The sequence below is a fragment of the Oryx dammah genome, unplaced genomic scaffold (assembly GCF_014754425.2).
Source record: "Oryx dammah isolate SB20612 unplaced genomic scaffold, SCBI_Odam_1.1 HiC_scaffold_9, whole genome shotgun sequence".
Lineage (NCBI taxonomy): Eukaryota > Metazoa > Chordata > Mammalia > Artiodactyla > Bovidae > Oryx > Oryx dammah.
This window is the reverse complement of record NW_024070193.1, coordinates 42,559,776-42,586,760: the sequence shown is the minus strand read 5'-3', so window position 1 is coordinate 42,586,760 and position 26,985 is coordinate 42,559,776. Positions and strand designations below refer to the sequence as shown.

Sequence of the window (26,985 nt, the reverse complement as noted above, 5' to 3'; positions counted from 1 at the left end):
AAACAATAAAGTGAAGTCGCTCAGTCGTGTCTGACTCTTTGCGACCCTGTGGACTGTAGCCTACCAGGCTTCTCCATCCATGGGATTTTCCAGGCAAGAATACTGGAGTGGGTTACCATTTCCTTCTCCAGGGGATCTTCCCAACGGGTCTCCCGCATTGGAGGCAGACATTTTAACCTCTGAGCCACAGGGAGATATTTAATAAAAGAAGGGCAAAATTTATACTCTGCAAACAACATTGTTGAAAGAAATTAAAGGTGTAAATAATGGAAAAACATCCCACTTTCATGGATCAAAAAACTTACTTTGCCAAGATGATAATACTCTCCAGATTGATCTACAGACTTAGTGCATGCAACCCTTATGCCCACTGTTTATAATAGCCAGGATATGGAAGCAACCGAGATGTCCATCAGCAGACAAATGGATAAGAAAGCTGTGGTACATATACACGATGGAGTATTACTCAGCCAATAAAAAGAATGCATTTGAATCAGTTCTAATGAGGTGGATGAAACTGGAGCCTTTTATACAGAGTAAGCCAGAAAGAAAAACACCAATACAGTATACTAACGAATATATATGGAATTTAGAAAGAAGGTAACGATAACCCTGTATGGGAGACAGCAAAAGAGACACAGATGTATAGAACAGTCTTTTGGACTCTGTGGGACAGGGTGTAGGTGGGATGATATGGGAAAATGGCATTGAAACATGTAAAATATCATATGTGAAACAAATCACCAGTCCAGGTTCGATGCATGATACAGGGTGCTCGAGGCTGGTGCACTGGGATGACCCAGAGGGATGGGATGGGGTGGGAGGTCGGAGGGGGTTCAGGATGGGGAACACATGTACACTCATGGCGGATTCAAGTCAATGTATGGCAAAACCAATACAATATTGTAAAGTAAAATAAATAATTAAAAATAAATAAACTGAGACTGAGGGCATTGAAAAAAAAAATCCCAGCTGCCATCTTTGCACAAATTGATAAGCTGATTCTAAAATTCACATATAAATGTAAGGGACTCAGGATAGCCAAACTGATCTTGAAAAAGAGCAAAGTTGGAGGACTCACACTTCTCAATTTCAAAACTTCCACAAATTTCCAGTAATTAGAGGCCATTGTGGTACTTGTGTGAGAATATACATATAAATAAATGAACTGAGAGTCCAGAAATAAACCCTTGTAATTATCCTCAGTTGATTTTCTGCAAGAGTTCCAAGTCCATTTAATAGAAAAAGAATAGTTTTTTCAAGAAATGGTCCTGGGAAAACTGGATATCCACTTGCAAGAAATGTATTTAAACTCATACCTTATTCAGAAAATTACATGTACACAATACTTGTACCTTATACAAAAAATTACATCAAAATGCATGTAACAGCTAACACTATAAAAGTTTGAGAAGAAAACACAGGTGTACCTATGTGACCTTTGTGTAATCTTTGTGACCTTGAATTTGTCAGTAGTTTCTTAGATATAATAGTGAAAGCATGAGTGAGAAAATAGATATACTGGACTTCAAAATTGAGTGTTTTTCTGCTTCAGAGAACACCATCAAGAAAGTAAAAAACCCACAGAATGGGAGAAAATGTTTACAAATCATATCTGATAAGAGTGTTTAATCCAGAATATATAACAAACTCTTAAAATCCAGTAATAAAAAGACAACCCAATTTTAAAAATAGGCAGAGCGTGAATAGATATTTCTCCAGAGAAGTTATAAAAATGACCAACAAAGACATGAAGGGTGCCTCAGTAGCATTAGACATCAGGAGGATGCACATGGAAACCACAAGGTGCCACTTCACATCCAGCAAGATGGCTAGAATCTGAAAACAGAGATTAGTAATGTGTGTTTGCATGGATGTGAGGAAACTGGAACCCTCATGCTCTATTAGCAGGAATGTAAAACTCAGAAGATTCAGCGTAAAGTTACTGTATGCCCCAGCAGTTTCACTCCTAGGTATATACCCAAGAAAACAGAAATATGTGTCCATACAAACCCTGTGCAGGCATGTGGGTTTCATTCCAGACCATTACAGTAAGGCAAATATTGCAGTAAAGTGAGTCTTGAACTTCGTGGTTTCCTGCAGCTGCTGCTGCTGCTAAGTCGCTTCAGTCGTGTCCGACTCTGTGCGACCCCATAGACGGCAGCCCACCAGGCTTCCCCATCCCTGGGATTCTCCAGGCAGGAATACTGGAATGAGTTGCCATTTCCTTCTCCAATGCATGAAAGTGAAAAGTGAAAGTGAAGTCGCTCAGTCGTGTCTGACCCTCAGCGAGGGTTTCCTGGTACAGGTAAAAGTTATGTTTTAATGCCTTGAACTGTGCAGGGGTTAGATTAAGGATGCCTAACCCTGAGTACTCGAACATCCATATGGTTCAAACCCATGTTATTTAAGGGTCAACTGTGCATACTTAATTAAAAATTGTTGTAAAAAACGCTAACCATCATCTCAGCCTTGAGCAAGTTATCTTTTTTTTTTTTTTTCCTGCTGGTGGAGGATCTTCCTTTGATGTTGACAGCTGCCTGACTGATTAGTGTGGTGGTTGCTGAAGAATGGCGTGGCTGTGAAAATTCTTAAAATAAGACAGTGAAGTTTGCTGTATTAATGAACTCTTATTTCCATGAATGATTGCTCTGTAGCATGCATTGCTGTTTGATAGCATTTTGCCTGCAGTAGAATTTCTTTCTGAAGGATTTGGAGACAATGCTTTCAAACCCTGCTACTGTTTTATTAACTAAATAAATTTATTCTAAATCATTTGTTGTCATTTCAACAAACTTCACAGCATTTTCATCAGGAATAGATTCCTGATGAACAACAGGGTCAAGAAGCCACTTTATTTACTCATTCATAAGAGGCAGCTTGTCCTCTCTTCTGATTTTGTCATAAGATTGGAGCATTTCAGTCAGTCACATCTTCAGGCTCCACTTCTGATTGTGGTTTTCTTGAGATTTTCACCATATCTTCAGCTACGTCCTCCAGTAAAGGCTTAAACCCCTTCAAGTCATCCATGAGGGAATTAGCTTCTTTCAAACTCCTGTTAATGTTGGTATTTTGACCCCTTCTCATGAATCACGAATGTCCTTAATGGTGTCTAGAATGGTGAGTGTTTCCAGAAGGTTTTCCGTTTCCCCCAGATCCATCACAGAAATTAGGTCTCTGGGGGACCAGGCTTTGCCTTGAGGTTCGGCTTTCTCTGGAGCCTCATTTGAATGTTAGTGGTGGCAGCCCACTTTCTAGACGCCCTGGGCAGCTATTGGTGAGGGCCTCCCAAGCCCAGAGGCCTCCAGGCCTGTCAGGACCCCTGGGAGCCACAAAGCCCACCTAGGAAGACAAACCAAAGGTCAGGCTGGAGGAGGAAATAGATTGGACCCCAGTTGCTACTCCCATCCTTGGTGGGTGGCCTGGCAGGGAGGGAAGCTCCCTTTCTGTTTGAACTGACCAGGCCACTTAATCATCTTTTCATTGAGTCTGAACTTCAGGAAGCTTTTTCAGGAGCAAAACAGACGGACAATGCCTGGGGCAGCTCTATGCCTGTGGGTAGGGTAGGGTGGGTGTCTACCCTGCTTCTCCTCATTATGAAAGTTAGTTAATGTAGATTAGACTGAGGGTTTAGGCTAGATCTAACTTAGGCTAAAATGTAATTTAGGTGAAACATTCTCCCCTAATGCTGAACCAGTGTAGAAGAATGTGACCTGGGTGTGGAACTTGTCCCCACTGGATTTGAATCACTTCCTCCCATGCCTGTGCCTGGCCAGGGATGGGTATTATGCAACCTGAAGTAGCAACAGAAGCCCCCTTTTAAGTGCCCCTAGAAGAGGAAATGCATACAGTCTCTAATCTGTCATGAAAAGAAAGGAACCTAAGCATTTCTTCCTAGAATCCCAGATATTTGGGGATAAGAAAGACTGGAGGGCTCCCTTGATGCCCACCTGCCCCAGGCCTCACAGTGTCCATCCACAAACATTAAATAGACTCTCTTGAGCATTGCTCTTGTTCCAGGTGCTTTTTTATACATAGTCAATGTTGTGGCAGTCTGAGCGCAGGTTGGAAAAGAATTTCCATACCCAGAGTATTGCAGAAAGGAGTGAGTTTTACTGAGAACAAAGAGCAGAGATAATGTGCTTGCTGCGAGCACAGCAGGCTGACCTTCTGACAGGCCAGGGAGAGTCGATACTCTTAGAACAGCCTACTGGTTCAAGGGAGAGTGACAATTCTGGGCTAGAAGCCAATTTCTGTATCCTCAAGATAAAATTCCTGCTGGAAGGGTGGCATTAGGTGGTTTGTTAGGGTGCTAGAGGGTGAGTACCAAGGTGGTCATTGTTGCCTAATTTGGGGTCAGGAAGCTGGTTAGGATCAGGGGGCTTTTGGCAATAGTTACAATGGGGCTCAGTCAGTTCCGGAGATGATCCTGTTTCTGTGGTGAGGCCTTGCACCTGTGACCTTGGTATGGGGACCCCACAGTCTCATTCTTTTTTTTTTTCTTTTCTTATTGAGATACAATTGACACACAGCACCGTGTAAGGTATACAGCATAATGATTTGACTTAACATACAACGCAGTTTCATCCTTACAACATCCATTCAAGGAAGGTAACCTAGTCCTGTTGTCACAGTTAAGGAGACGTCCCTGTTCCCCCTCATGACCAGCTGGGCACATTGTCAGCCCCAGGATCTCTGTCTTTGTGGCAGCCGCTGGTTCAGTGGCAACTCATTCACTCCATGACTTGTGCACGCTCCAAGGTTCTAGGCACGGGACATTGTGGCAACCACAACCAGACCCGTCATTACCCAGAAACCCACACGAATGGAGTGAAATTACACTCATGGAAGGTGCTGAGGAGAAGTCTGCAGATGAGAGGTCCTCATGGAGTTAGGAGGATGTGGTGGGTTTGCTGGGAGATGGGACAGGAGTACGTGCTTGCTTGGCCAGGGGAATGGGGAAGTGGCTGAAACTCAGAGGACCAGAAAGAGGGTGGAGCAGGACAAGGCTGGTGTGGGCAGCAGGGGCTGGACCACTCGGGGCCCCTAGGCTACCTTAAAGTATTTGGCCCTTACTCCCAGGGCAAGGGGAAGACATTGAACTATTTGAAGTAGAGGATGACATCATCACAAGTGTCATTTTAGAAGCTAACTGACTGCTATATGGAGAGCAGGTGGGAGGGGACAGCAGGGTTGCAGTGTCCAGGAAGTGTGTGGCCAGCAACGTAGTGTGGAGCAGTGGCATGGAGGTGGGGGATGGGGGAGATAGCATCAAGGGATACTTAAGGAAAGAGTCAGTCTTTGAGATGGAATGGATGCTGTGAAAGGTGATGGGTGAGCTGGATTCATGGGCCATGCAGTCTCTGTGTTAATTTGGGCCCCACTCCTGATTTAACACTCTGATGTCACTTTCTTAATCAAATTTGAACAAGGGGCTCCACATTGTCACTCAACCTTGTAAAGTAGGTGCCTGGCCCTGCCCTGGGGCTGGAACTGGACTCTCAGGACCCCCTCCCCCAGCTCCAGGCAGTCCAGAAGCAGCTCTCCTGGAGCAGGGGGCCCAGGTGTAGGGCTTGGAGGGCTCACTGCCTGGAGCCATCAAGCTGCAAACAGATCAGAGCTGCAGCCAGAGGGGCCTGGCCCTGCAGGAGAGCAGCAGAAATGGGGGTCAGCCCTGACCCCAGTCTGAAGCACACTTTTACTCTCTTAAGAAGCAACGAGATGGCAAGACATGATTTCTGGAGTCCTTTGTGGCCCATCATTTAACACATTTATGGTTCTTTTGTATCTTCGTTGCAATTCCTTGTGGCCTCTCCACGCTGTGCTGGCCCTCAGGACTGTGGGACGAGTAGACACTGGCGTGCAGGGGTTCGGCAGGCCCTTGCATGTCCTCTCCGTTGTTTCTTTGTCGCTCTGGGCCTGATTACCCCCCCCCCTCCCCACCCAGCCCCGGGTAGAGAGAAATGCTCCATGAGGTAAAAAACAACAGTAACAGCAGCAAAACCACTTCTGGGAGCAGTGATATTTGTGGCTACTTTTGGCTGAAATTTCTGTGGCCTGGTCTTCTCTGGTGAAGCTGAGGGAGGTCTATTAAGAGAAGACAGACCCCAGCGACAGTCTGGCCCAGGGCTGGGCTGTGCAGGCCCCCAGAGTGGGTTGGAAGCACCTGGCTTGCCAGGCACTGTTTTGCTGGCCTGGAGGACATCTGAGCCTCTGTTTCCAGAAGCTGCGTGTGTCTCCACTGGCTCTGCAGCCTGCAGACGTTTCTGTTCTCATTTCTGAGCCATGTGCTTAGTCTGTCTTGTCTAGGGTGTGTGGTTTCTTTAGGACCAGCACCCTTGGCTTGTAATCTGGGACCTTTGGCAATAATATTGGGGTGTATTAGATGGGGGGGGGGCATGTGGGGAAACTCTCACTAATGTGGCTTTCCTGTCGTAGGCCCCTGGTTCACTCAGATTGGGGGACAGTGAAGTGAACTCTGAGCCCTGTGGCTTGGGGTTTAGAGGACAGAGTCCAGCTCATCTCTCTGGACGGGGCCACTGGTTCCTGATCTGTGGTCCCTGGACAACTGTGCATCCTTGTAGGCACTGGCCACATCCTAGTTCCTATTTCTTGGATACTCGCCATGTAGCAGGCATCATTCCAGCTCTTCTTTCATTGAAGCTTTCTGAGCAACTCACTGACACAGTGGGATTGTGTATTTTTCCCCCAAAGGTACAACAGTACCTTTAGTCACACGTGCCTCCAGCACTTCACTGTTCCCTGTGAAAGACAGACTCTGTTTCTCCTCCTCCTGCCCCTGGAGGGGCTTAGTGGCTGCCTCGTGGAGCAGAATGTGGCAGAGGGATGCTCTGTGACTTCTGAGGCTCGGTCCTTCTGCTAGTGTTTGCCGAGTACCTACTGAGTGCCCCAGGCCTCGGTGGCACTGAGATGCTTCATCTGTCTGTGTGCTCCCTGCTCCATTGTGTGTGTTTTCCTCACTAGACTTAGAGAATGATCGTGAGAACTGTGAGGGATCTCAGAGATTTTCCAATGCCCTGATTTTTAGGAGAAGAAACCAGGACCCTGGAGGAATGAAGACTTGCCCTTGGTCATACAGGACTCTGCATCCCTGGTGCAGCTGAGATCCCTGTCCTGCTTGTCTTGACTTTTGCCCATCTCAGGAGCGCTGGTGAGTGGAGTTCAACTCCAGACTCGGTGCTGTGATCCTTGGTCACTCTGTCGGGCACACAGTAGGTGCTTAGAAGATATTTACTGAGTGAATGTGCCAGAAAGAGCACAGAGTCTGCTCGGCCATAATGCATTCAGCAGCCCAGGAGGAGAGGTGAACTTCAGTAGGGGCCCCCTCTGGGAAGAAATGTCCTTTGTTTTTTAATGAAAAACAAAAGTGAGTGGGCTGTTGGAATTGGTGGAGGTTTAGGGCAAGTTTTGTTTTGGAGCTGTCAGGTCACTGGAATCCCCCTTAGGCTCTTTCATCCCACCAGAGATGGACTGATAGAAACGAGGTGAGGGGGGAGGGAGTTGAGGAGTGGAGGGCAGATGGAGAAGAGCTTTGCTTTCTTTGTGTGCCCTGAATGAATCTAGGCTGACTCTCCAGTGATCCTAGGGGACTATCTCAAGTCACCTCTCTTAGCCCCTTGCAATTTCATACCTGAGCCCCTAGCCAGCCCCTTGCCTGTCACTAGTCACATCTCTCCCTCAGGTAAGACACCCAAGTCAACCAGGCTGGGGGTCTGGTGCCTGCCACGTCTCTAGATCTGCCTCATGCTTCACTCCAAGGCCATTGCTGGCCTTCTTTCACCAGCTATGGGGCCTTGGGCAAGCCCCTCCTCCTCTCTGAACCTCAGTTTCCTCCTCAGTAGTCCCCAGGAGAACCCCATTCATTCATTCATTCATTCATTCACTTGCTGTGAAGATAACCCCCACGTTTAAATGACTTCCCTCCTCTAGGCCCTACCTCTTCAAAAAGTCACACATTCCAAAGCTCCTGATTCTCAATAAACCTTTTCTTCTGCCTAAGAATAGCTTGCTTTAAAAAAAAGAAAAGAGAAGAACAACCTGCTTTTATTCCAAGCTCTGTTCCCCCCTTGGAAGGCTTTTTCTCTCTGGTCATGCCTTAACATAGGCCAGTGGTGTCGGCAAGTGGAGAATGTGTGTGTTGATAGTAGTTCCTTAATAGGTTGTGTTGTCACAGCCACGGTCAGTGGACATGTTTGTGGAATTGGAAGCATCATGCTTTATCTCTGCCATCTCTCCCTCTCAGGAAAAATAGTGACCATATCAGAATAGCATGCTTTCTCACAAAGAGTCCTCTTTTAGCCAGATTTCCTCAGAAAGATTATTCTGGGAAGCAAAAGACTGAACCTAGTGGTTAATTTGCAGAGGGGTGTTTTTGGGTAATCCAGTGTCATTCTCTCAGCAACTTGCTATTGATAGGTATGCATGTCAGGAAACATAATGGTAATTATATAAAGGACCATGATCTCCAAGACGTATTCTAGGCACTTGCACGGCACTGGGGAGACTCGACACATTCATATTATAGGTGAAATCTGCAGTCAAGCATCAGAGCTTCAGAAAATGGGGAATTCTCAGTGGGCTGAGGCGGTCAGGCAGGGCTTCCCCGAAGAGGTAAAGATCTCAGATTCTCATCACACCAGTTCAGGTTCAGAGGGCCTAACTTAGAGGTCCTTGCCTGGTACAGTGTCTCCCTCTCTCTCTCTCTCTCTCTTTCTCATACACACACACACATGCACACACACACATGCACACATACACTCTCTGTTGATCTTAATTGAAAAGATAAATGAGTTCAATCCAGGAAGATAAGTAACATGGAGTTTGATTGGATGAGAACATGTTTTCATAGGATGGTCCTGGGGTGAGGATTGTCAGTGTGAGAAAACAGCTTCAGATGTATTTACCTGTTTGTAGAGCACTCCTCACGTGAGTGAAGTCTTACTTCCTCACAGCCCCACGAGGTCAGCCCCCAGAGAAACTGAGTCTCAGGGGCTCCGTGACTTGGCCACATAGGTCGTAGGTGGTAAAGCCCAGAATCTAGCAGCAGCAATGATCCACCCCTAGTATGTCTTGGCACAGGGCTGTAACTGTTAGCCCCCATCCTTGACTAACACTATTCTAGCCACATAATTTTAAAAGGGGTAAGTGAAATGTCAGGAAGAGATGCAGTTAACGATACTTAAAGAGCCATGTCTACTTTTGAACCCTCTTTTTTCTTTCTGCCATTTTTTTCTCAGCCAATTTAAATTAGTTTTAAAAATGATTTTAGAATAGAAAAAGAGCTGCTGCTGCTGCTAAGTCGCTTCAGCTGTGTCCGACTCTGTGCGACCCTATAGACGGCAGCCCACCAGGCCCCCACCCTTCCCTAGGATTCTCCAGGCAAGAACACTGGAGTGGGTTGCCATTTCCTTCTCCAATGCATGAAAGTGAAAAGTGAAAGTGAAGTCGCTCAGTCCTGTCCGACTCTCAGCGACCCCCTGGACTGCAGCCTTCCAGGCTCCTCTGTCCATGGGATTTTCCAGGCAAGAGTACTGGAGTGGGGTGCCATTGCCTTCTCCGAGAAAAAGAGCTAGGAGTCAGAAAAACCATCTTAGAATTTCATATTACTTTGACACTTTTTAGGATTTTAACACTGAAGCATAGCAAAGAGGCAGTAATGGCTTTGGGCCATAATCAAGCAGAGTCATTTTAAAATGAAGATAGATTTTTTTTTGCCCTTGAGATCTTCCCCTAAAACTAAGTGAAGAAAGACCTCTCCCAGTGCTGACTGGAACAGAAAGTATCTCATTCCTCATGAATGGAAATAGGAGCAAAAGAATTCCAAAGCATGAATCCACTGCTAAATCCACTACATCAAGCTCCCTGGAACAGTGGGAGGGGAAGAAGCCCCGAAATTGACCTGATGATTGGGAAATACCTGTTAAACGCTTTTGTAACTTCCTCACTGTCAACTCAACAGGGAAGCACTGCTCTCCAGGCCTCCCATTTGCCTGAGAGTCAGGAGCTTCTAAATCAAGAAAGGAAGAAACCAAGCATATTATTTACGAGCTTCTTCCCTCTTGCTGCTTTAAGTCACTGTGAAATAAACCTGTTGGTTACCGCGCTGGGGCAACGCTGGGGAAGATTACACCCATTCGCAGGAACCAGCAAGACCTGCCTTCCGCGCCTCCTAGCGGATCTCTGTGTGGGTACACCCCATGCTACACGTTGCAGAAAAGCTGGCCACCGGCAGGCAGCGCCGCCTCCTAACGCCGTCCGCGCGCATAGCCTCGACAGGGCTCTTTGATCGCCTCTAGAATGCAATGGCACCCCACTCCAGTACTCTTGGCTGGAAAATACCATGGACAGAGGAGCCTGGAAGGCTGCAGTCCATGGGGTCACTGAGAGCCGGACACCACTGAGCGACTTCACTTTCACTTTTCACTTTCATGCATGGAGAAGGAAATGGAAACCCACTCCAGTGTTCTTGCCTGGAGAATCCCAGGGACGGGGGGAGCCTGGTGGGCTGCCGTCTATGGGGTCGCACAGAGTCGGACACGACTGAAGCGACTTGGTAGCAGCAGCAGCAGTCCCTACCCCGCGACCAGTCAGGGCTTCAGGCGGGGTGATTCCACCCCAGGTAACAGCTTCCGAGCCCTTAGCATCCTATCAGACTGGGTACCGGCAGCAGCCACTTCAACCTGCGCTGGGAGCGCACGCGTCTTTGGAACCATCCGTGGTGGTGCAACTTCCCCAGGGAACCAAGTGTAGTTTTGCCCTACGACTCGATTCAGGTAGCTGGATCCAGCGCATGAATGGACAGGATGTTTGGCGCTGGTGGAGCCACTGGGACCCGAGAGAAGGTGTTGGAGTGCTTTGAGATCCTAGTACCGGAGGCGCCGCCGGTACTCTGAGAGATTGTAAAATACCTGCTCAGGATTTCGACGGAGATCCCTTGGCTCTCGGGGGCCAAGATGCCTGTTGAGTTCCCAAACCTTCGATGATGCTGGGCTGGGGAGGATCTCCCCCGAGAGGTGTCAGGGGTACTGAGAACAGAGGTTAGGTGTCCTGGATATACTCAGTCAGGAGTGCCTCCAGGATGGAGGCAAAGAATCGGTTATTGTGGAAGTTCAGGGGTGGATGGCTAAGCATTTTAGAAACGGGGTTGGAGGGGGATGGTCTTGAGTAGGGTTTCCCAGGCAAGTGGCTGTTTGGGGGCAGGGGGCTCTTCAGAGGGAGCACCCAGAGTGGGGTTTACTAGGAGAGGTGGCTGTCCTGTGGGTTCTGGGGAGTAACTAGTTGGGGGATCCCTAGGGGAGGTGGCTGGCTTAGAAATCCGGGAGGAAACTGGTTATGTTTCTCCCTCTCCTTCAGTGGAAGCGACTCTCTCAAGGAACTGCGGGTCCGGTAGATTCCCGCTCATTTCCAGTGTCTCAGAAGTATCTCAAACGGGAATTTCTAGGACGGCCGCTCAGCAACCCCAGGGCCGGCGGTGGTGGCCCTAGTCCTGGATGATTTGGGGTTCCTGGAAAGGGGACAGCTGAGGCACACATGAGTCGGGAGAGAAACGCACGGTCTTCTCACGGCCCTCGGGGTTTGTTTCAGGGTCCGACCCAGCAGATCGGTCCGCGGAGCCTCAGGGAGGGGAACCCCAGGAGCCCCCACCCCGCCCCCAGGCACGCCCGGACTGCGCGTCGGGCCCCGCCCCGCGCGCCGCACCTTAAAGGGCTCGAAGGCCGGGGGCACACCGCGGCGGCCACGGTCATGGAGGGCGCGTTTGCGGCAAACTGGAGCGCTGAGGCGGTCACCGGGAGCGCGGCGCCTCCGGGAACCGAGGGCAATCGCACTGCCGGGCCGCCACAGCGCAACGAGGCCCTGGCGCGGGTGGAGGTGGCCGTGCTGTCCCTCATCCTGTTCCTGGCGCTGAGCGGCAACGCGTGCGTGCTGCTGGCGCTGCGCACCACGCGCCACAAGCACTCGCGCCTCTTCTTCTTCATGAAGCACCTCAGCATAGCCGACCTGGTGGTGGCGGTGTTCCAGGTGCTGCCGCAGCTTCTGTGGGACATCACGTTCCGTTTCTACGGGCCCGACCTGCTGTGCCGCCTCGTCAAGTACCTGCAGGTGGTGGGCATGTTCGCGTCCACCTACCTGCTGCTGCTCATGTCGCTCGACCGCTGCCTGGCCATCTGCCAGCCGCTGCGCTCGCTGCGCCGCCGCACCGACCGCCTGGCGGTACTCGCCACATGGCTCGGCTGCCTGGTGGCCAGCGCGCCGCAGGCGCACATCTTCGCGCTGCGCGAGGTGGCCGACGGCGTCTTCGACTGCTGGGCCGTTTTCATTCAGCCCTGGGGGCCCAAGGCCTACATCACGTGGATCACGCTCGCCGTCTACATTGTGCCGGTCATCGTGCTTGCCGCCTGCTACGGCCTTATCAGCTTCAAGATCTGGCAGAACTTGCGGCTCAAGACGGCGGCGGCGGCGGCAGAGGCGGCGGCGGGGGCTGAGGGCGCGGCGGCAGACTGCGCGGGGCGCGCGGCTCTGGCCCGCGTCAGCAACGTCAAGCTCATCTCTAAGGCCAAGATCCGCACGGTCAAGATGACCTTCATCGTCGTGCTGGCCTTCATCGTGTGCTGGACGCCATTCTTTTTCGTGCAGATGTGGAGTGTCTGGGATGCCGATGCGCCCAAGGAAGGTAGCGCGGGCGGAAACACCGGGAGGAGGGAGCGCGGCGGGCGTGGCCCTGGTGCTGCTGTCCCTGTCCAGGGTTTGGCGGGCTTCGTGGATTGTTCTGAGCCTTGGCCACATCATCTGCTGGCCAAGTGATTTGGGGCATAACTTCCCTGAGCCTTGACTTCCCCTTCTGTAAAATAGCAAAGATGATAAGCCAGTTTTCCCCTGCAGTTGTTTAGTTGCTAACCAGTGTCCGACTCTTTTGCGACCCGATGGATTGTAGCCCGCCGGGCTCCTCTGCCCAGGGGATTTCCCAGCTAAGAATACTGGAGTGGGTTGCCATTTCCTTTTCTAGGGGATCTTCCCAGCTCAGGGATCCAACCGGAGTCTTCTGCATTAGCAGGTGGATTCTTTATCGCTGAGCCACCAGGGAAGCAAGCGCCCCCGTCAACAGTAGGGGAATGAAATGAGAAAATGCACGTAAAATCCCTACCACAGTCTTTAGGCCACATGGGGTATTTGATTCACTGTTATGGACCAGAAAATTGAGCTTCCAATGACTTGCCTTTTCCACCTGGGGAGCGATGCGGGGAGGTGACTTTCCGACCCAGGCCCAATCTCCTACCACGTTGAGTTCACTTCCCTTGAACTTCCACTTTAAGTTCAAGTCAGTGTGAACCCGGGAGACCTGGTTTGGATCAGAGCAGCGGGAGATGGTTGCTTGGATTCTTCCAACCGCGCCTGAGAAGGTGTGGGGCGGGGCGCCGTCAGTGGGCGGAGACTGGGAATCCCTTGCCGAGTGGAGGAGGCTAGTTGCGCCCCTCGCCCTCTCCCCAGCCGCGAGGTGGACAGGTGAGTATTGCGGAGGCGGCGCTGTCAGCGCCCAGGAACCCAGACAGTGCTTCTGCTGAGGGGCGGGGGCAAGCAGGGAAGGGAGCGAACGGGACGCAAACTTTCCCATTTGTCTCGGGAGCCCGGGTGATTCTGATAGGCGGGGAACGAGCGCTCCCCAGACTGGAGGACAGACAGGGTCAGAACTGAGGGTGGCTGGTGAAACTGGGAGGGGAAGGCAGGGTGGGATGCTGTGAGGAGGGATCCAGGGAGCAGAGCGTCTGGGGCGCTGGCTTGTGGCCGATGCTGTGCGCCTTCAGCCTTCATCCCTGACAGTTCCGGTAGCTCACGTGCAAACAGCAGGAGGGGTGATCTGTGGTGGTGAATGACTTACACCTTTTGGTTGGAAGGTAATCTCAATGCACTGGAATGCCGGCGGCTCAGTTGCTTGTAAGGAAAGACTGAGGGGCTTTCTTTCAGCTGTTCTGTCCGTGAGAAAGCAAACATCCCATTTCTGGATAAAATCCCTACTGCTTCCAGCAGTCTCCAACACGGCAGCCAACCCGTGGAAGCTGAACTCATCATTCAGCTCACTAACTTTGCTTTGCTCACAGGTCAGGGACTAACTGAGCAGCTGGAGAAATCACATGTGGCTCGTCAGCTAGCCTTGTGGGCCCCACAGAGCTCTTTCCTTAGGTCTCGCTCCCCCCTGCCGGTCCCTGGAAACCCAGCTGATCCTTTTCTCTCTCTCCCTGCCTACACCTTCACTCACACCAAGCTCTGCCTTTATTGGTTTAGAGCTCACCTTGTTCCAAAAATTACTTGAGGAGGGGGCTCAAACATTCAGGTCCCATGCATAATAAAATAGATACAGGAAAATGGGAAGAAAGGGGGGGAAAGGATAGAAGTATAATAATAGCAATAATAAAGCCTCTGTGTGTGTTGGGGGGGGGTCGCTGCAAAAGAGGCTTCCTTTTCATGAGCCAAAGCAAAGAGGAAAACTCTCAATTTCAGTATTTTTGTTGTTCAGAGCAGAAACTAGAGGAGAAAAAAGCAAGAGGAGGGTTGTGATAATTTAATGAGCCCCCCCCCTCCCTCCCCAAGTAGCCACATGCTATTGGGACCCTGCTTTGGTGAGTCTGGTTAGTCTGCAGAAGGAGGGCTGGGACCAGACAGCCCTGGCAGGTTTGGACAAGCCCTGGATGGAACCTTCAAGATCAAATTGCACAGCCAAAAGATTTGGCACCAACCTTTCCCCTTGAACTCCGTGGAACTTGCTTAGCTGCTGCTAACAGGGACTCTGACCCCGAGCTGCTTCTCTGGGGGGAGATGAAGACAGATGGATGTATCCAGTTGGTCAAGACAGCAGGCAGGCCTGTAGGTCCCCAGGTCTTGGTGCAGGGTAACAGCAGGTGTTGGAGCAGGTGTCGGCCTGTGTTTGGAGCCCATCCTTCCACTTTCTCTTGTGTGTCCTTAAGCTGATGATTTCCCCTTTCTGAGCCCAGCCTCCTCCTCTGTTATAATGAGGACAGCAGCTCTACTCATGGGGCTGTTATGAGGATGACATGGTGTGACCCATGGCACCTGGGGACCACATGATCAATGTCATTCTGCGTTGCCCCCATTCTGGTTGTTAAAAGTTTTGTTTTCATTCTTGGGATTGGCTTTGAGAATCTCAGCAGTCAGAGGAAACAGACATTTATTCCCGTCAGAGGAAATGGACATTTCTCTCTCAAGAGCCTGGGGGTGGGGGGTGTTGGCAGAGTCTGCTGGACAGTAGGTAGTGTGTCCAGGAGGGTTGGTATGTGGAGAAGCTTGTTAAAAGCCAGAGAGGTGGACTGTGAGCCTTGTCACAGGGGGAATGCCATCTCTCCTGTTCTCTGATGTGTGCCCATTGCCTAGCACAAGGCTGGCCACCCGCTGGAGTGCACCCAATGCTAGTTGAACAAATATGTGGGTTATGGGAGGAGGATGGTGCATAAGATGGGGCAGGGATGGGTGTGTAGAGTTGAACTAAAGATAAATAAGACTCTGTGCAGACCTCTGGCTATAGAATTGGCTACTCAGTGAGGAAGTGCGCCCCCTACCACTTGGGGTAATCAAATATCTGCCAGGGTATTTTGCCGGGGAAAGGTTGAAATCCACAGGTTGAATGAAAGGCCTGGTTGTAAGTGTTTCCCCATCTGTAAAAGGAGCAGCAGTCACCCTGGATGGTTGACTGATCCTGCCTGGGGCTGTTTGCTGGGGTTGAGAGTAGGCTTCAGGCTGTGGGGAGGGCAGCGGGGGCTGGTGGCATAGAGCCTGGCGTGCAGCAAGCGCACAGTCAGTGCTTTACAAAGGGGAAGCTTTCAAGACAGTCACGGAATCCGTCCGTACAGCCAGGGGAGTGTGGATTGTTGGGCTCAGGAGTGCGTTTCCACAGAGGGACTGCAGCTTTCATTGAGCGGTGGCAAGTCCAGTAATGCTGGGAACAAGAGTGTTAAGAGGTCGAGGGAAATTAAGGTTTTCCCCAGAGGAAGCAGTATGACGCAAGGTGGGGAGAGTCTAGCTCTGAGTTTTGGAAGCCTGGGTGGCAGAGTGTTGTAACCAGGTGGTCTTCCTGTGATTCTGATTCCAGGCCACTGAGGGGCAGCCTCTGCTAGCACCTCCCTCCGTGCTCTGCTGGAACGCTGGTACCTCCCCCCCTTTCCAGACGCTTCAGTACCAGGGGCCTCTGCCTTCCTCAGTCCACGCCTCACACTGTAATGGTCACACCTACTCATTCTATTTCTTTCTTTTTATCCCCACCTGACCTTAATATTTGAGTGTGAACTCATTTTTCCCAGAGGGAATTGCATTTGCGTTCAGTCATCTTGTTAGGGGCCCATCTCCCATCATCAAGCTGAGAAATTGTCTTTTTGCTTTTTCAACATACTGGTGGTGGTGACTTGTTTATCAGGACTTCCTGTCTGCTAATGTCATGCTTCACTTCAATTTAGTCCCTTATTGGACATTTCCCATTTTCCAGCCTCTGCTAGTGGCCAAGGACAGAGCCACAGAGATCATACAGTGCTCAACCACAGATTATAAGCAGAAGTAATTACAGTATGAAGGGATGATGCTGTAAGAGTTGTATTCATTTGTCAGAAGTACTGTGAGTGCCCCCAGGATTCATGGTTTCTAGCTCCCTGGAAAAAAATCAGGATCAGAGAGGAATCAACATTTGAAAAGGGTTTTGAAGGATGAGTAGGAGCTGGTTATGCAAAGAAACATATGCACATTGCCTGATGAGATCATTGGAATACTTCTCAGGCTTCATTTTGTACACAGAATCATGTGGGAGAACTTGTTAAAATGCAGATTTTGATTCAGCACATCTGGGTGGGGCCCGTGAGACTGCGTTTCCTAGGTGATGGCAGTGCAGGGCCCTTGACTGCACATTGAGTAATGAGGCTTTAAAAAGCTTTAATGTATTATCTCTGTTTCCAAAACGTGTGGCTTGCCTTTGCATGAGTGGCCCAAGTTGGTGGCTGTCATTCTCCAAAGGGTAAGGAAAGGCTCTCTGTTTGCAGGAAACCTCACCTCTTCTGATTCTAGAACATGGTTATTTCTCAGGTCCTTCCTGGTAGGCCCCACATGTCCCCAGATTTGAACAGTGGCATCACGGAAGACTATTTAAAGCTCTGTAGTCCACAAGTTTAGCTCTTTTTCTTGACCTTATACATGGTGAGATCACACACCTGTGACTTTTACAATTCCGATGTTGTAAAATGGTGGTCTTCCCAAAGACAGAGCCTTGGAAAATATACTCATATTCAATCTTTCTGTACATGTACATCCAGAAATCATTTTGTAAAAACGCCTCTGTACACCACAACTCCCAAATTCTCCTATAGCTCCTGTAGGGATAAGGGATTTAGTCCTTATGAGAGATGCCTGTGTTGGGAGCTGTGGGTTGGGGTAGGGTTGGGGAGGGGAGACCTTGAACTGAGTGAGTGGTTTCTGGAGGAGAGCCTCTTAGGAAGGTTGATGAGCTTGATCAGATTCAACTGAGCCATAGGTCTTTGAATTGTAAGTGACATGTGTTCGTTGCCTAGGAACAGCGCAGCCAGAGGGGAGAGGCCATGGCCAGCTGCCCGTCAGCTGTTCCGGGCTAATTTGGGCCCAGGGTGACAGTGATGGTGACAGGCGGGGGCAGTACCGGGAAATCCGCATAGGGGACTTCGTGAGGCTTGAGTAAAGCCAGGCTGGTGGGTGGGTGGACCACTGGGACACCCTGTCCTCGCGTGGCCCTCGGCCACCCACCTCCTCCGTGAGTCATGGTTCTGGGTGGAAGTTCAGCGTGGTGTCTGTCTCCTGGGGGTGGTAAATGCCCAGCAGGGGATGTTTGCAGTTGGCGCATGGCCCTTTCTGCTCAGTTCTCTGCTTGGCACGTAGGAGTCCCCACTTGAAGATTACCCCTAGTGCCCTGCCTTGCGCTCATTGCCCGTCCGCCAATGCTTCCACTCCCCACTGACTAGAAGGCATGTCTTGCTTCTCTCCTTCTCACCTGGATTTGTAAATCCCTTGAGGGCAGGTCCCCAGGGTTGCTTGGGTGGCTGGCACTGAGTAGACACAGCAGGGGAGGAAGCATGGACATCTGATCTCTTCCTCCGCCCCTCCCTCCCTTTCCTGAGAAATGCCCTGAGCTCAGGCCAGGCAGGTGTGAGGCCCGATCCCTGGTTCATGCCTCTCACTCAGCCCCCCTTCTCTCCAGGACCAAAGAGAGTGGTTTGCAAGCCCTCAGGGCTTGGACCTTGAGGGACGGGTGTTCCTTTTGCTGACGGGGATAGAAAACATGGATGAGAGCCAGCTCGCCTGGTGGAGACCCTGAAATCCCTTTCTCACCCATGGCTGCACCCCCCTTCCCTGTTGGGTTTCTTATGGCAGAGTAAAGTTTTCCACAGCAGACCATCTGGAGTTCCTTTGGGGTCATGTAATCCAATCTCAGGGCTCTGGGTTTTGAGTTTTTGGTTTTTTTTTAAGTCATGGAAAAAAGGGCAAAGAACAGTTTCTTGAATTGAACTCAAAAGCGATAAAAAATTCTGCAGTTGATCACATTTCATATCTGTAAATAATAATATGATAACTTGAATAAACACGTTGCCATTCACAATGCCTTTTCACACAATTTTTTTTCCCCCAATTTTCTCAAAGTCCTAGTGGGTGTCACCTCCATTTCAAGGTAAGGCTGTTAAGGTTCAGACAGTAGATGTGGCTCAGAGAATGAATAGGTAGGAAGGGGGTTCACACCCCATGGGTTTGCGTCTGGGTCCTCTGTAAGGGGCTCCCCATGGGCCTGACCCCCAAGGAGATGCTGGCTGCTGACCACTCTCTTGGATGAGTCTGTAGATTCTGATTTCCACACCCTCCTTTTGTCCAAACTGACTTCCCCATTGCTCTGCTCTAGGATAACCGGGGCCAGAAGCACAGGAACTTGGGAGCTGGGCTGACCCTTCAGAGCAGACACGGGAGCCAGCCTGGGGGCCCTGGCATGAAGCAGGCACTGGTTCTGGGCTGCCTGGGACAGGGTGGTACCCTCTGGCTGAAGGGAGTGTCCCCAGAGAAACTCCGCTGAGGGCTTGCTTGCTATTCTCTGGCAGCTCTGGGCCGAGTGCCTGGGTCCTAACACGGGACCCCGAGTGGCCACTGCAGCATCCACTGCCAGCCTGCTGGACTCCACTGGAGCAGCGCCTCTCTCAGTCACCTTTGCAGTCAGTGCTTGTTGGCAGCAACCCACTGGGTGGCTATGTTTTGAAAGGAGACGGTCAACACAGTGAGGATTTCAGCATAGAAGACCAACATCAGGAGAGTGGTGTGGCCCTGGGACTTGGAGCTAGAGTGCAGGCGAGCAGAAAGCAGGGAGGGTGATTTTACAGCGCTCTTCCCAGCTGGAGTGTCCTGGCTGTGTGTGAGCAAAGCAGAAGACTCTACCTCTGAGATCTGCATGCAAGATCAGATATTCCTGGGCTAAGAGCATCTTCGTAAGTCAGCTGGAATAAGTCTGGAGCCTTCTCCTCCCCTGCTGGGCCACTCATTCAGAACAGCATGGACTTAGACGAGCGCAGACGGCCCCCCGGTGCGCGGTCATGATTGCAGCCGCCGCGCATCGGCCACTTGTAGCATCAGGTGCTCTTCTGCCCTTGCTGTGCTCCTGTGAGATTTGGGGACTCTCGTTATCGTCATTCAGAGATGAGAAAACAGCAGTTTCTTGGGGAGTTAAAGTATTTGTGGCTGGCAGGGCTACAAGCTAGGTCTGGCAGCTTCTACCTCTGTGTGCTTGGATACTCTTTGAGTGGAGGCAGTTGATCCTTGCAAGGTCAGGAAGGAATGAGCAGGTGGCCTTGCGGATGGAAGCATGTGGTAGGGAAGCTTTGGATGGGAGAAAGGACAAGGGACGTTCCAGGGCTGGGCTGAGCATGTGCTCAGGGCACCGATGTGGGAGGAAGGCAGGCTTGGGCTCTGCGGTCCTCCGTCTTGTGGCACAGCACCTGGTCCCTCTTCTCAGGAGGTGAGGCCTCATGCCACGACAGTGATGCCTTGTTCTCCGCTCTTCCCCTCCACCTCCAGCCTCGGCTTTCACCATCGCCATGCTTCTGGCCAGCCTCAACAGCTGCTGCAACCCCTGGATCTACATGCTCTTCACGGGCCACCTCTTCCAAGAACTTGTGCAGCGCTTCCTCTGCTGCTCATTCCGCCGCCCGAAAGGCAGCCAGCCTGGGGAGACGAGCGTCAGCAAAAAGATCCATTCGTCCACCTTTGTCCTGAGCCGGTACAGCTCCAGCCAGAGAAGCTGCTCGCAGCCATCCACGGTGTGACTGATCGGGCCAGGACCGCCCTCCTTGGCTTCGATTGTGCAACAGCGACAGTCTGGTTCTTGGTGGCTGTGTACATGTGTGTATAAGGTACCTTTCAGTTTGTACCCCTCTGCGCCTTGGGCAGCTGGAGTTGGGTGGGGAGTCAACCCCCACGAGGAAAGATGGTAGGGTGACTCAACCATCAAGCCAAGCCCTGGCTCTTCCATGGGCTCCCATGGGTACTCCTGCCCTGACCCCACTGCTGCCTTCCTTTAACAGTAAGTCCCCTACATAAGAATGAGTTCTGTTTTGAGAGCACGTTTGTAAGTCTGATTTGTTAGTAAATCCAACAAAGTTAGACTGGGTACCCAGCTAACACAGTCAGCTATATAGTACTGTACTAGTATACTGTATGGTATAGTACTGTATATAGCCCTGTACTGTACTAGTATATTACTGTACTGAATAGGTTTGCAATACTTTTCACATAAGTAATACATACAAGTGCAGAAAGTAAAACATTTCAGCCTTAGAGTACCTTGAAAAGTATACCTGGAATACAGGGCTGGCATGCCTCTTTGAAAGTTTGCAACTAGAAGGTTTGTGTATAGAGGACTTACTGTATTCTGGGATCTTGAAAAAGGTAGTAAGTATAAGATTGGTGACCAGGTGGGTACAGAAGCCTAGTGTTCTGAGCTTGGAGTGAGAAATAGGACCTTGCTGGTGGTGGTGCTAATATCTTCCTGGCCTCAAAGTGCTCTTGCCTTTGAGTGGACTGGTGCTAGCATCCTTGAGCACCAGCTTGTCTGGAGGTGGCCCTAGAGCAGGAGATTCTCTTCGGAGACTGTCTGGCAGAGGCAGCCAAGTAAAACTGAGGTTAAAAATGTTATGTTAATACTTCAGAAGCATTTGGGAAAGAAAAAGGAAATAAAAGACATCCAAGTTTGTAAAAGAAGTAAAATTCCTTACAGATGATGCCATTTTGTATATAGAAAATTCTAAGGAATTCATGCACGCATGCACATACACAATCCCAGTAGAACTAATACGTGAATTCAGGGTTGTGGAATACAAAGTCAATACAAAAATCAGTTGTTTCTCTTTACCCTGGCAATGAACAATGTGAAAATAAAATTCAGAAATAATTCTGTTTATAATAGTATCAGAGAGAATAGGAATAAATTTAATGAAAGAAGTGCAAGACATATCCTGAAAACTACAAAGTATAGTTGAAAGACATTGAAGGCTTAAATAAATGGGATGACATCCTATGTTTATGGATCAGAGACATAAATATTGTTAACAATACTCTTCAACTTTATGTACAGATTCAGTGTAATCCCTATCAAAATCCTAGCTAGCTTTTTTGTACAAATTGATAAGCTGATCCTGAAATTCACATGGAAATGCCAGGACCCAGAATAGCCAGATAAACATTGAAAAAGGACAAAGTTGGTGCCTTCATACTTCTGGTTCAAAACTTATTATAAGGCTACAGTAATCAAAAGAGTGTGGTATAGACAAAAGAAGAGGCATATAAACCAGTGGAATGGAATCGCCTTATGTTTATGGCCAATAGATTTTTGACAAGTGTGGCAAGAGAATTCAATAGGAAAGGTAGTCTTTTTGGAAAATGGTGCCAGGATAGCTGGATATCCACATGCAAAAGAATGCAGTTGGATCCCTACCTCACACTACATACAAAATTAGCTGAAAGTACATCAACCTAAATGTAAGAGCTTAAACTGTATCTTAGAAGTAAGCAGGGATGAATCTTTGTGGCCTTGGACTAGGCCATGGGTTCTTAGATACAACACCCAAAACATAAGCCTAAGGAAGAATAGATAAATTGGACCTCATCAATGGGGCACAAAACTTTTATGCTTCAGAGGACACTATCAAGAAAGTGACAAAACAACTCAGAATGGAAGGAGATGCTTGGAAGCCATAATCTCGTGTCTAGAATATATCAAGAACTCTTACTTTTTATCAGTAAAATGCCAAATAACTCAGTTTAAAATAGGAGCAACGTATTTGATAAACAAATGAATAAACGTATTTTTGTATCTTCTACAAAGAAAAGATATAAGTGGCTCATAAGCACATGAAAAGACTCCCAGTATCCCTATTCATGAAGGAAATGCAAATCAAAACTACCATGAAATAGCAGTGCACACCTACTAAGATGGCTCTAATCAGAGAGATAGGCAATGACAGGTGGAGCGAAATTGGAACTCTCCTCCATCACTTGTGAGAAGGTAACATGGTGCAGCCACTTTGGAAAATAGTTTGGCAGTTCTTCAAAAAGTTAAACATAGAATTACCATATGAGCCAGAAATACTACTCCTGGTTTTTACTCAAGAGAAATGAAAGCATACATATACATGAAAACTTGTATGTCAATGTTTCTCGCACTGCAATTTATAAGAGGCAAAAATGGAAATAACCCAAATGTCTATCAGCTGACCAATGGGTAAGTAAATGTGGCATATATACAATGGCACATTATTCAACTATAAAATAAAACGAAGAACTGGCATATGCTTCAACATGGATGGACCTGGAAAACATATTAAGTGAAAGAAACCTTGAGAAAAGTCACATGCTGCATGATTCCTTATATGAAATGTCAAGAATAGGCAAATCGGTGGAGACAAATTACAGAATAGTGGTTACCAGGGGCCAGGAACTGGGGTGAGTGGGGAGTGACTGCTAAGTTACAGGCTTTTTTGAGGGGTAGTGAAGATTTTCTGGAATTAGTGATGTATACATTTTGAAAATACGCTAAAAACTACTACATTCATGCTTAAAAAATATTTACCAACTGAATTCAGAGGCAACCAGCCTGAAGGATGAATTTCTTAGAATCTCTTACTTTTCAGAGTTTTTGCTTCTGTGTGACTCATCATTTCAGAAAAATTGTTTTCTTAGTTTTCCTGTGAGAGATGGTGTTTCCAGTTTGACCAAAAGTACAAGTAGTGATAATACCTGGTAAACATGTTGTAAAATGTCTTTTCAGCCTTGAAGCACATGTGACCATGTCCAGGAAACACCTTTTGCTATTCAGTATAGGATGTTGTAGATCAGAGGTTTTCCGACTGGGACTGGCCAGCTCATTGGCACACTGGCGCTCTTTTGTTTTTGCGCACGTATTTTTGGACTCACTGTGATACAAGAGCATTTCCTAAAGCCCCAGCTCTCCTCTCTCTACTTTCCTTTTCTCACTCTGTACTGCATTGTATACACACACACACACACAAACACACTCGCACACAGTAGAATGAGCTAGCAGGATCTTGATGTTCAGGGAGAAGAGAAGCATGTACTGAAATGCCAGTGTTCAGAGCCCCACCATTTAGCACAAGATCTTCAGTACTAACTGAAGACAGGGGACAGTGTCAACTGTGAGCCCAGAGGCAGTGCAGTGTTGCCGTGATAGGTGCCTAGTGTCAACACCAGCCAGTCCTGGCTGTTTGGGGAGCTAACTGGATGCCGATCTGGGGTCTCCGTGCCCACCTCAAAGACACCAGGGCAGCGTGGGTGCAAATGCAGTGATGGCAAGGCCTGTTAGTATTTGAGCCTCTCTGCTCGCCAGCCGGAAATGCCCCAGTCTCTGCTGTCAACTAGGGAAGTTGCCATCCTAGCAGCCACCAGAGGCCACTGGGGATCAAGGAGACAGCAACTCAGTTGATTTTTCTGACCACAGGCATAACCTGGCCAAGAACCCTGGAGCTGCAAGGTTCCTGGGCATTAGAACCAGCTGGGACACTTTCCTCACTCTCTTGCGGTGAAAGCTGTGGTTGGGATCTTGGTTCTCATTATGGCTCAGGAGTTTGTTTTATAGCTGACCAGGGACGTTTGATTTCAGCAGCACCACTGGCTATGCACCTCCCCCCTCCCAATATTCCTGGAGAATATTTTCACAATTGACTGTTGTGTTCCCAACCCAAGCCTGGAAGAAGGCGATTAGGGGTCCAGAATTCTGCCTCAGACGGGGTTGTCTCTGTCTTCCTCCAGACCCAGTGCCTGAGGTCCTCCAGCCATCTTTGTCTGCCGTTTCAGGACTGTTTACAAACCTAACACGCCTAGTGGTACCTGGAGGTGCCAATAAATTGGAGCATGAAGATTTTCTTCTGGAATGTTTCATTGTTCTCAGGTTGAAAAGTGAAATGCGAATGCTTGAAGACTCTGAGCCTTATTTCTTTACGTGCTGAAAAGAAATCTGCCACACTATTTTGGTCTGCTTGGGGGATGGCTGTACAGGGTGCGACTGCTGGAGGCTGCCTTTTAAGAAGATCCTGGTTTCAAAATGCGTAACCTTTTGTGTTTAATTGCAGCGAAATGCCCCTAAGTGCAAAATGTGAATTCCTTGATTTTGTTCTACTTGGTGAATTTCTATGCTGTCTCCTGTCTGCGCTAGTTGGTGAATGATGTACCCGACAATGAGATGCCTGCTTCAGTAGTTGCTCTTTAAAAGGTACACTTAATAAATATATTTTTCCATTTATTGCTTTGCCCTCTTTCTTTTGAGAACAGTGGCCATATCTGGAGGCTTGCAGCCTTCAGTTCCCTTGCTGGGCTTCCCTTGAATCTGCATAATCTGTCTGATTGTGACACAGGTGTATCTGGGCTGTGGCAGGTGCCGGGGGGCAGGGAGAGGGTCAGCAGGAGACCTCATCCCAATCTCTTGGTTCACAGCTTCTCTCATTTATCAGAGTTCTGTTGGAAGATGCTCTAAGACCCATACACAAACCTCTTGTATGATGTAGCCACACCCACCATCTAACTCTGGACATTATGGGAGTCTAGATTGTCATCTTGAAGGAAGCTTAAGGCATATCTTTCTTCAAATGGGATATGGGAGCTACCTGCAGAATCACAAATGGGTTTGTGGTCATTCCTGGTCTCCACTACTGAATCACAACCTGTGTCTTAAACAAGAATACCTCATGAGCCAGATGTAGTGTATGAGAGTGGAATGCCACCCCCTTCTCTGGCCCATTCTCATCATACCCCTAGTGCGCTGTTCTGACTGCTACTTTTCAGGTGGGGTCACAGAAGGAACGACTTCCGTCATAGTCTGGCCCTTAGAGAGGGAGAGTGAGCTTGAAAAATTGGAGTCAGGGTCAAGTTAGGTCACAGTAAATGCCAAGATGGTCAAAAGTCTCTGCATAACCCAAGACTCCAAGTCTGAAATGGTTTGCCCAACAATGTGAGAGATGTCTGAGGGGCAGGCCCTTCGAGGGGGTATAAGGGGTACTTGCTTTAAACCTTTCAGCAGGAGGAGCCTAGGCTGTGAGTCCACTTGAGAATGTGCAGGGCCCTTGAGCAGAGAGCAGTGGGCTGGAACCACAGTGTGAATGTGACTGGCTGTGCACCTTTTGACAAGTCTGGCCTCTGGACAGTGACTTTCTTGTTTGCCAAAAGTAAGGGATGATGATGAGTGTTTAAGAACAACATATACCGATATCTGCAGCTTCTTTAAAAATGCAAAAGAAAGGGGAGATTGGCAGATGAAAGATGAGTAGGAACGTGTTGAAGGAGGAGCAGTAAAATGTGAATTCTAGAGCCTAGATGGTGGGTAGATAGTTGTTCACAGCAGACATTGTCAACAATCCTCTGTGTTTGAAATTTTCATACTAAGATACTCGAAAAAACAAAAGCAGGTAAAAAGAGCTAAAATGGACTTTAGAGATCATTTCGTGGATGATAAAGTTGAGACCAACTAGGAGGAGAGGCAAGGATAGAATGGAGGCTGCTTCTGCCCTGCCTCCTATGCAGGTGTGGCCCCTCCACCACTTCACCCGCAGGTCCCTCAGGCTCATGGCCAGGTGCCAGGGAGGTAATAACCTCTGAAAACATGAAAAGTACTTTGGAACCTGAATTTCATGAGACTTACAGGTGTTGCATGAAAAAAAACGGGGGGCGGTGGGATCAAGTAGGATTGGAGGCTATTGGCCTAAATAGCTTTCTTTCCTGCAGGACTTGTCAGAGCCTTTAACATTCTAATGTCTATTGAAAATCTCTGAGAGAAATATAATACATTTTCCAAACAAATTTAAGTGTAAAAGCTGCCCCCTGCATTTTCCGAGGACTTCGTTCTAGATAACACACTTGGGGAAAGCATCCCTAAAGAATGAAAGATTTCTGGTTTTCTGATTCTTTTTTTTTTTTTTTTTTTTGCTGCTGAGGCTAGGTAGGCAGGAGGTGGACCATGCCTTTTCCATTGCGTTTTATTTGGTCCACATGTGAACAAATTGCACCGTATGCCCTCATCACATCCCTTGGGGCTGAGGGTGTACATGCCAGGAGGCAATGCCAGGGGCTCAGCATCTGAGCCAAAAGAGAGGTTTGAACCCAGGCCCTGGTTTCAGTGGTGCCCAGGGAGTGTCACCTGCCCCTTCCAGCCCAGGGGCCGTTTCCTTCTGTGAGTAACCCCTGGCTGGCCCAGGGGCAACAGAAGTCAGTGGGGAATAATCTCCCCAGGAGCGCAGTGGGAGCAGATACCAGCGAACAAGAATCCCAAGAGAAACCAAACTCTGGTTCTTGCATTTGGCTGAGAGACGGGTTAGCCAGCTTGACCCTTCTGCTTCTCAGGGCAGTGAAATATATTTTTGGAGCTGATTGGGGCATGTTGCCCACATAGTGGACAGATGAAAAACAGCGTTC

At 48.9% G+C, this 26,985-nt stretch overlaps 1 protein-coding gene across 3 annotated transcripts; it reads left to right on the top strand.

The window, feature by feature from the left end:
• The first annotated feature begins 11,763 nt into the window (after window positions 1-11,763).
• On the top strand, window positions 11,764-22,723 carry OXTR (oxytocin receptor). Of its 3 annotated transcripts, none has more exons than XM_040245995.1 (2): window positions 11,764-12,691; window positions 20,089-22,723. In XM_040245995.1, the coding sequence occupies exons 1-2, from the start codon at window positions 11,764-11,766 to the stop codon at window positions 20,334-20,336; spliced, it is 1,176 nt and encodes a 391-aa protein (XP_040101929.1). In that variant the 3' UTR covers window positions 20,337-22,723. The 3 variants fall into 3 exon arrangements, 1 of the variants encoding a protein (XP_040101929.1); XR_005721971.1 differs by lacking the exon at window positions 11,764-12,691 and adding an exon at window positions 13,439-13,521; XR_005721970.1 differs by lacking the exon at window positions 11,764-12,691 and adding an exon at window positions 17,365-17,791 and having other exon boundaries at window positions 20,089-20,178.
• Window positions 22,724-26,985: the final 4,262 nt, after the last annotated feature.

Coding starts and splice junctions, on each gene's coding strand:
- OXTR (XM_040245995.1), top strand. CDS start 11,764: ATGGAGGGCGCGTTTGCGGCAAACTGGAGCGCTGAGGCGGTCACCGGG. Junction 12,692..20,088: donor TGCCGATGCGCCCAAGGAAG/GTAGCGCGGGCG, acceptor CTCCACCTCCAG/CCTCGGCTTTCACCATCGCC.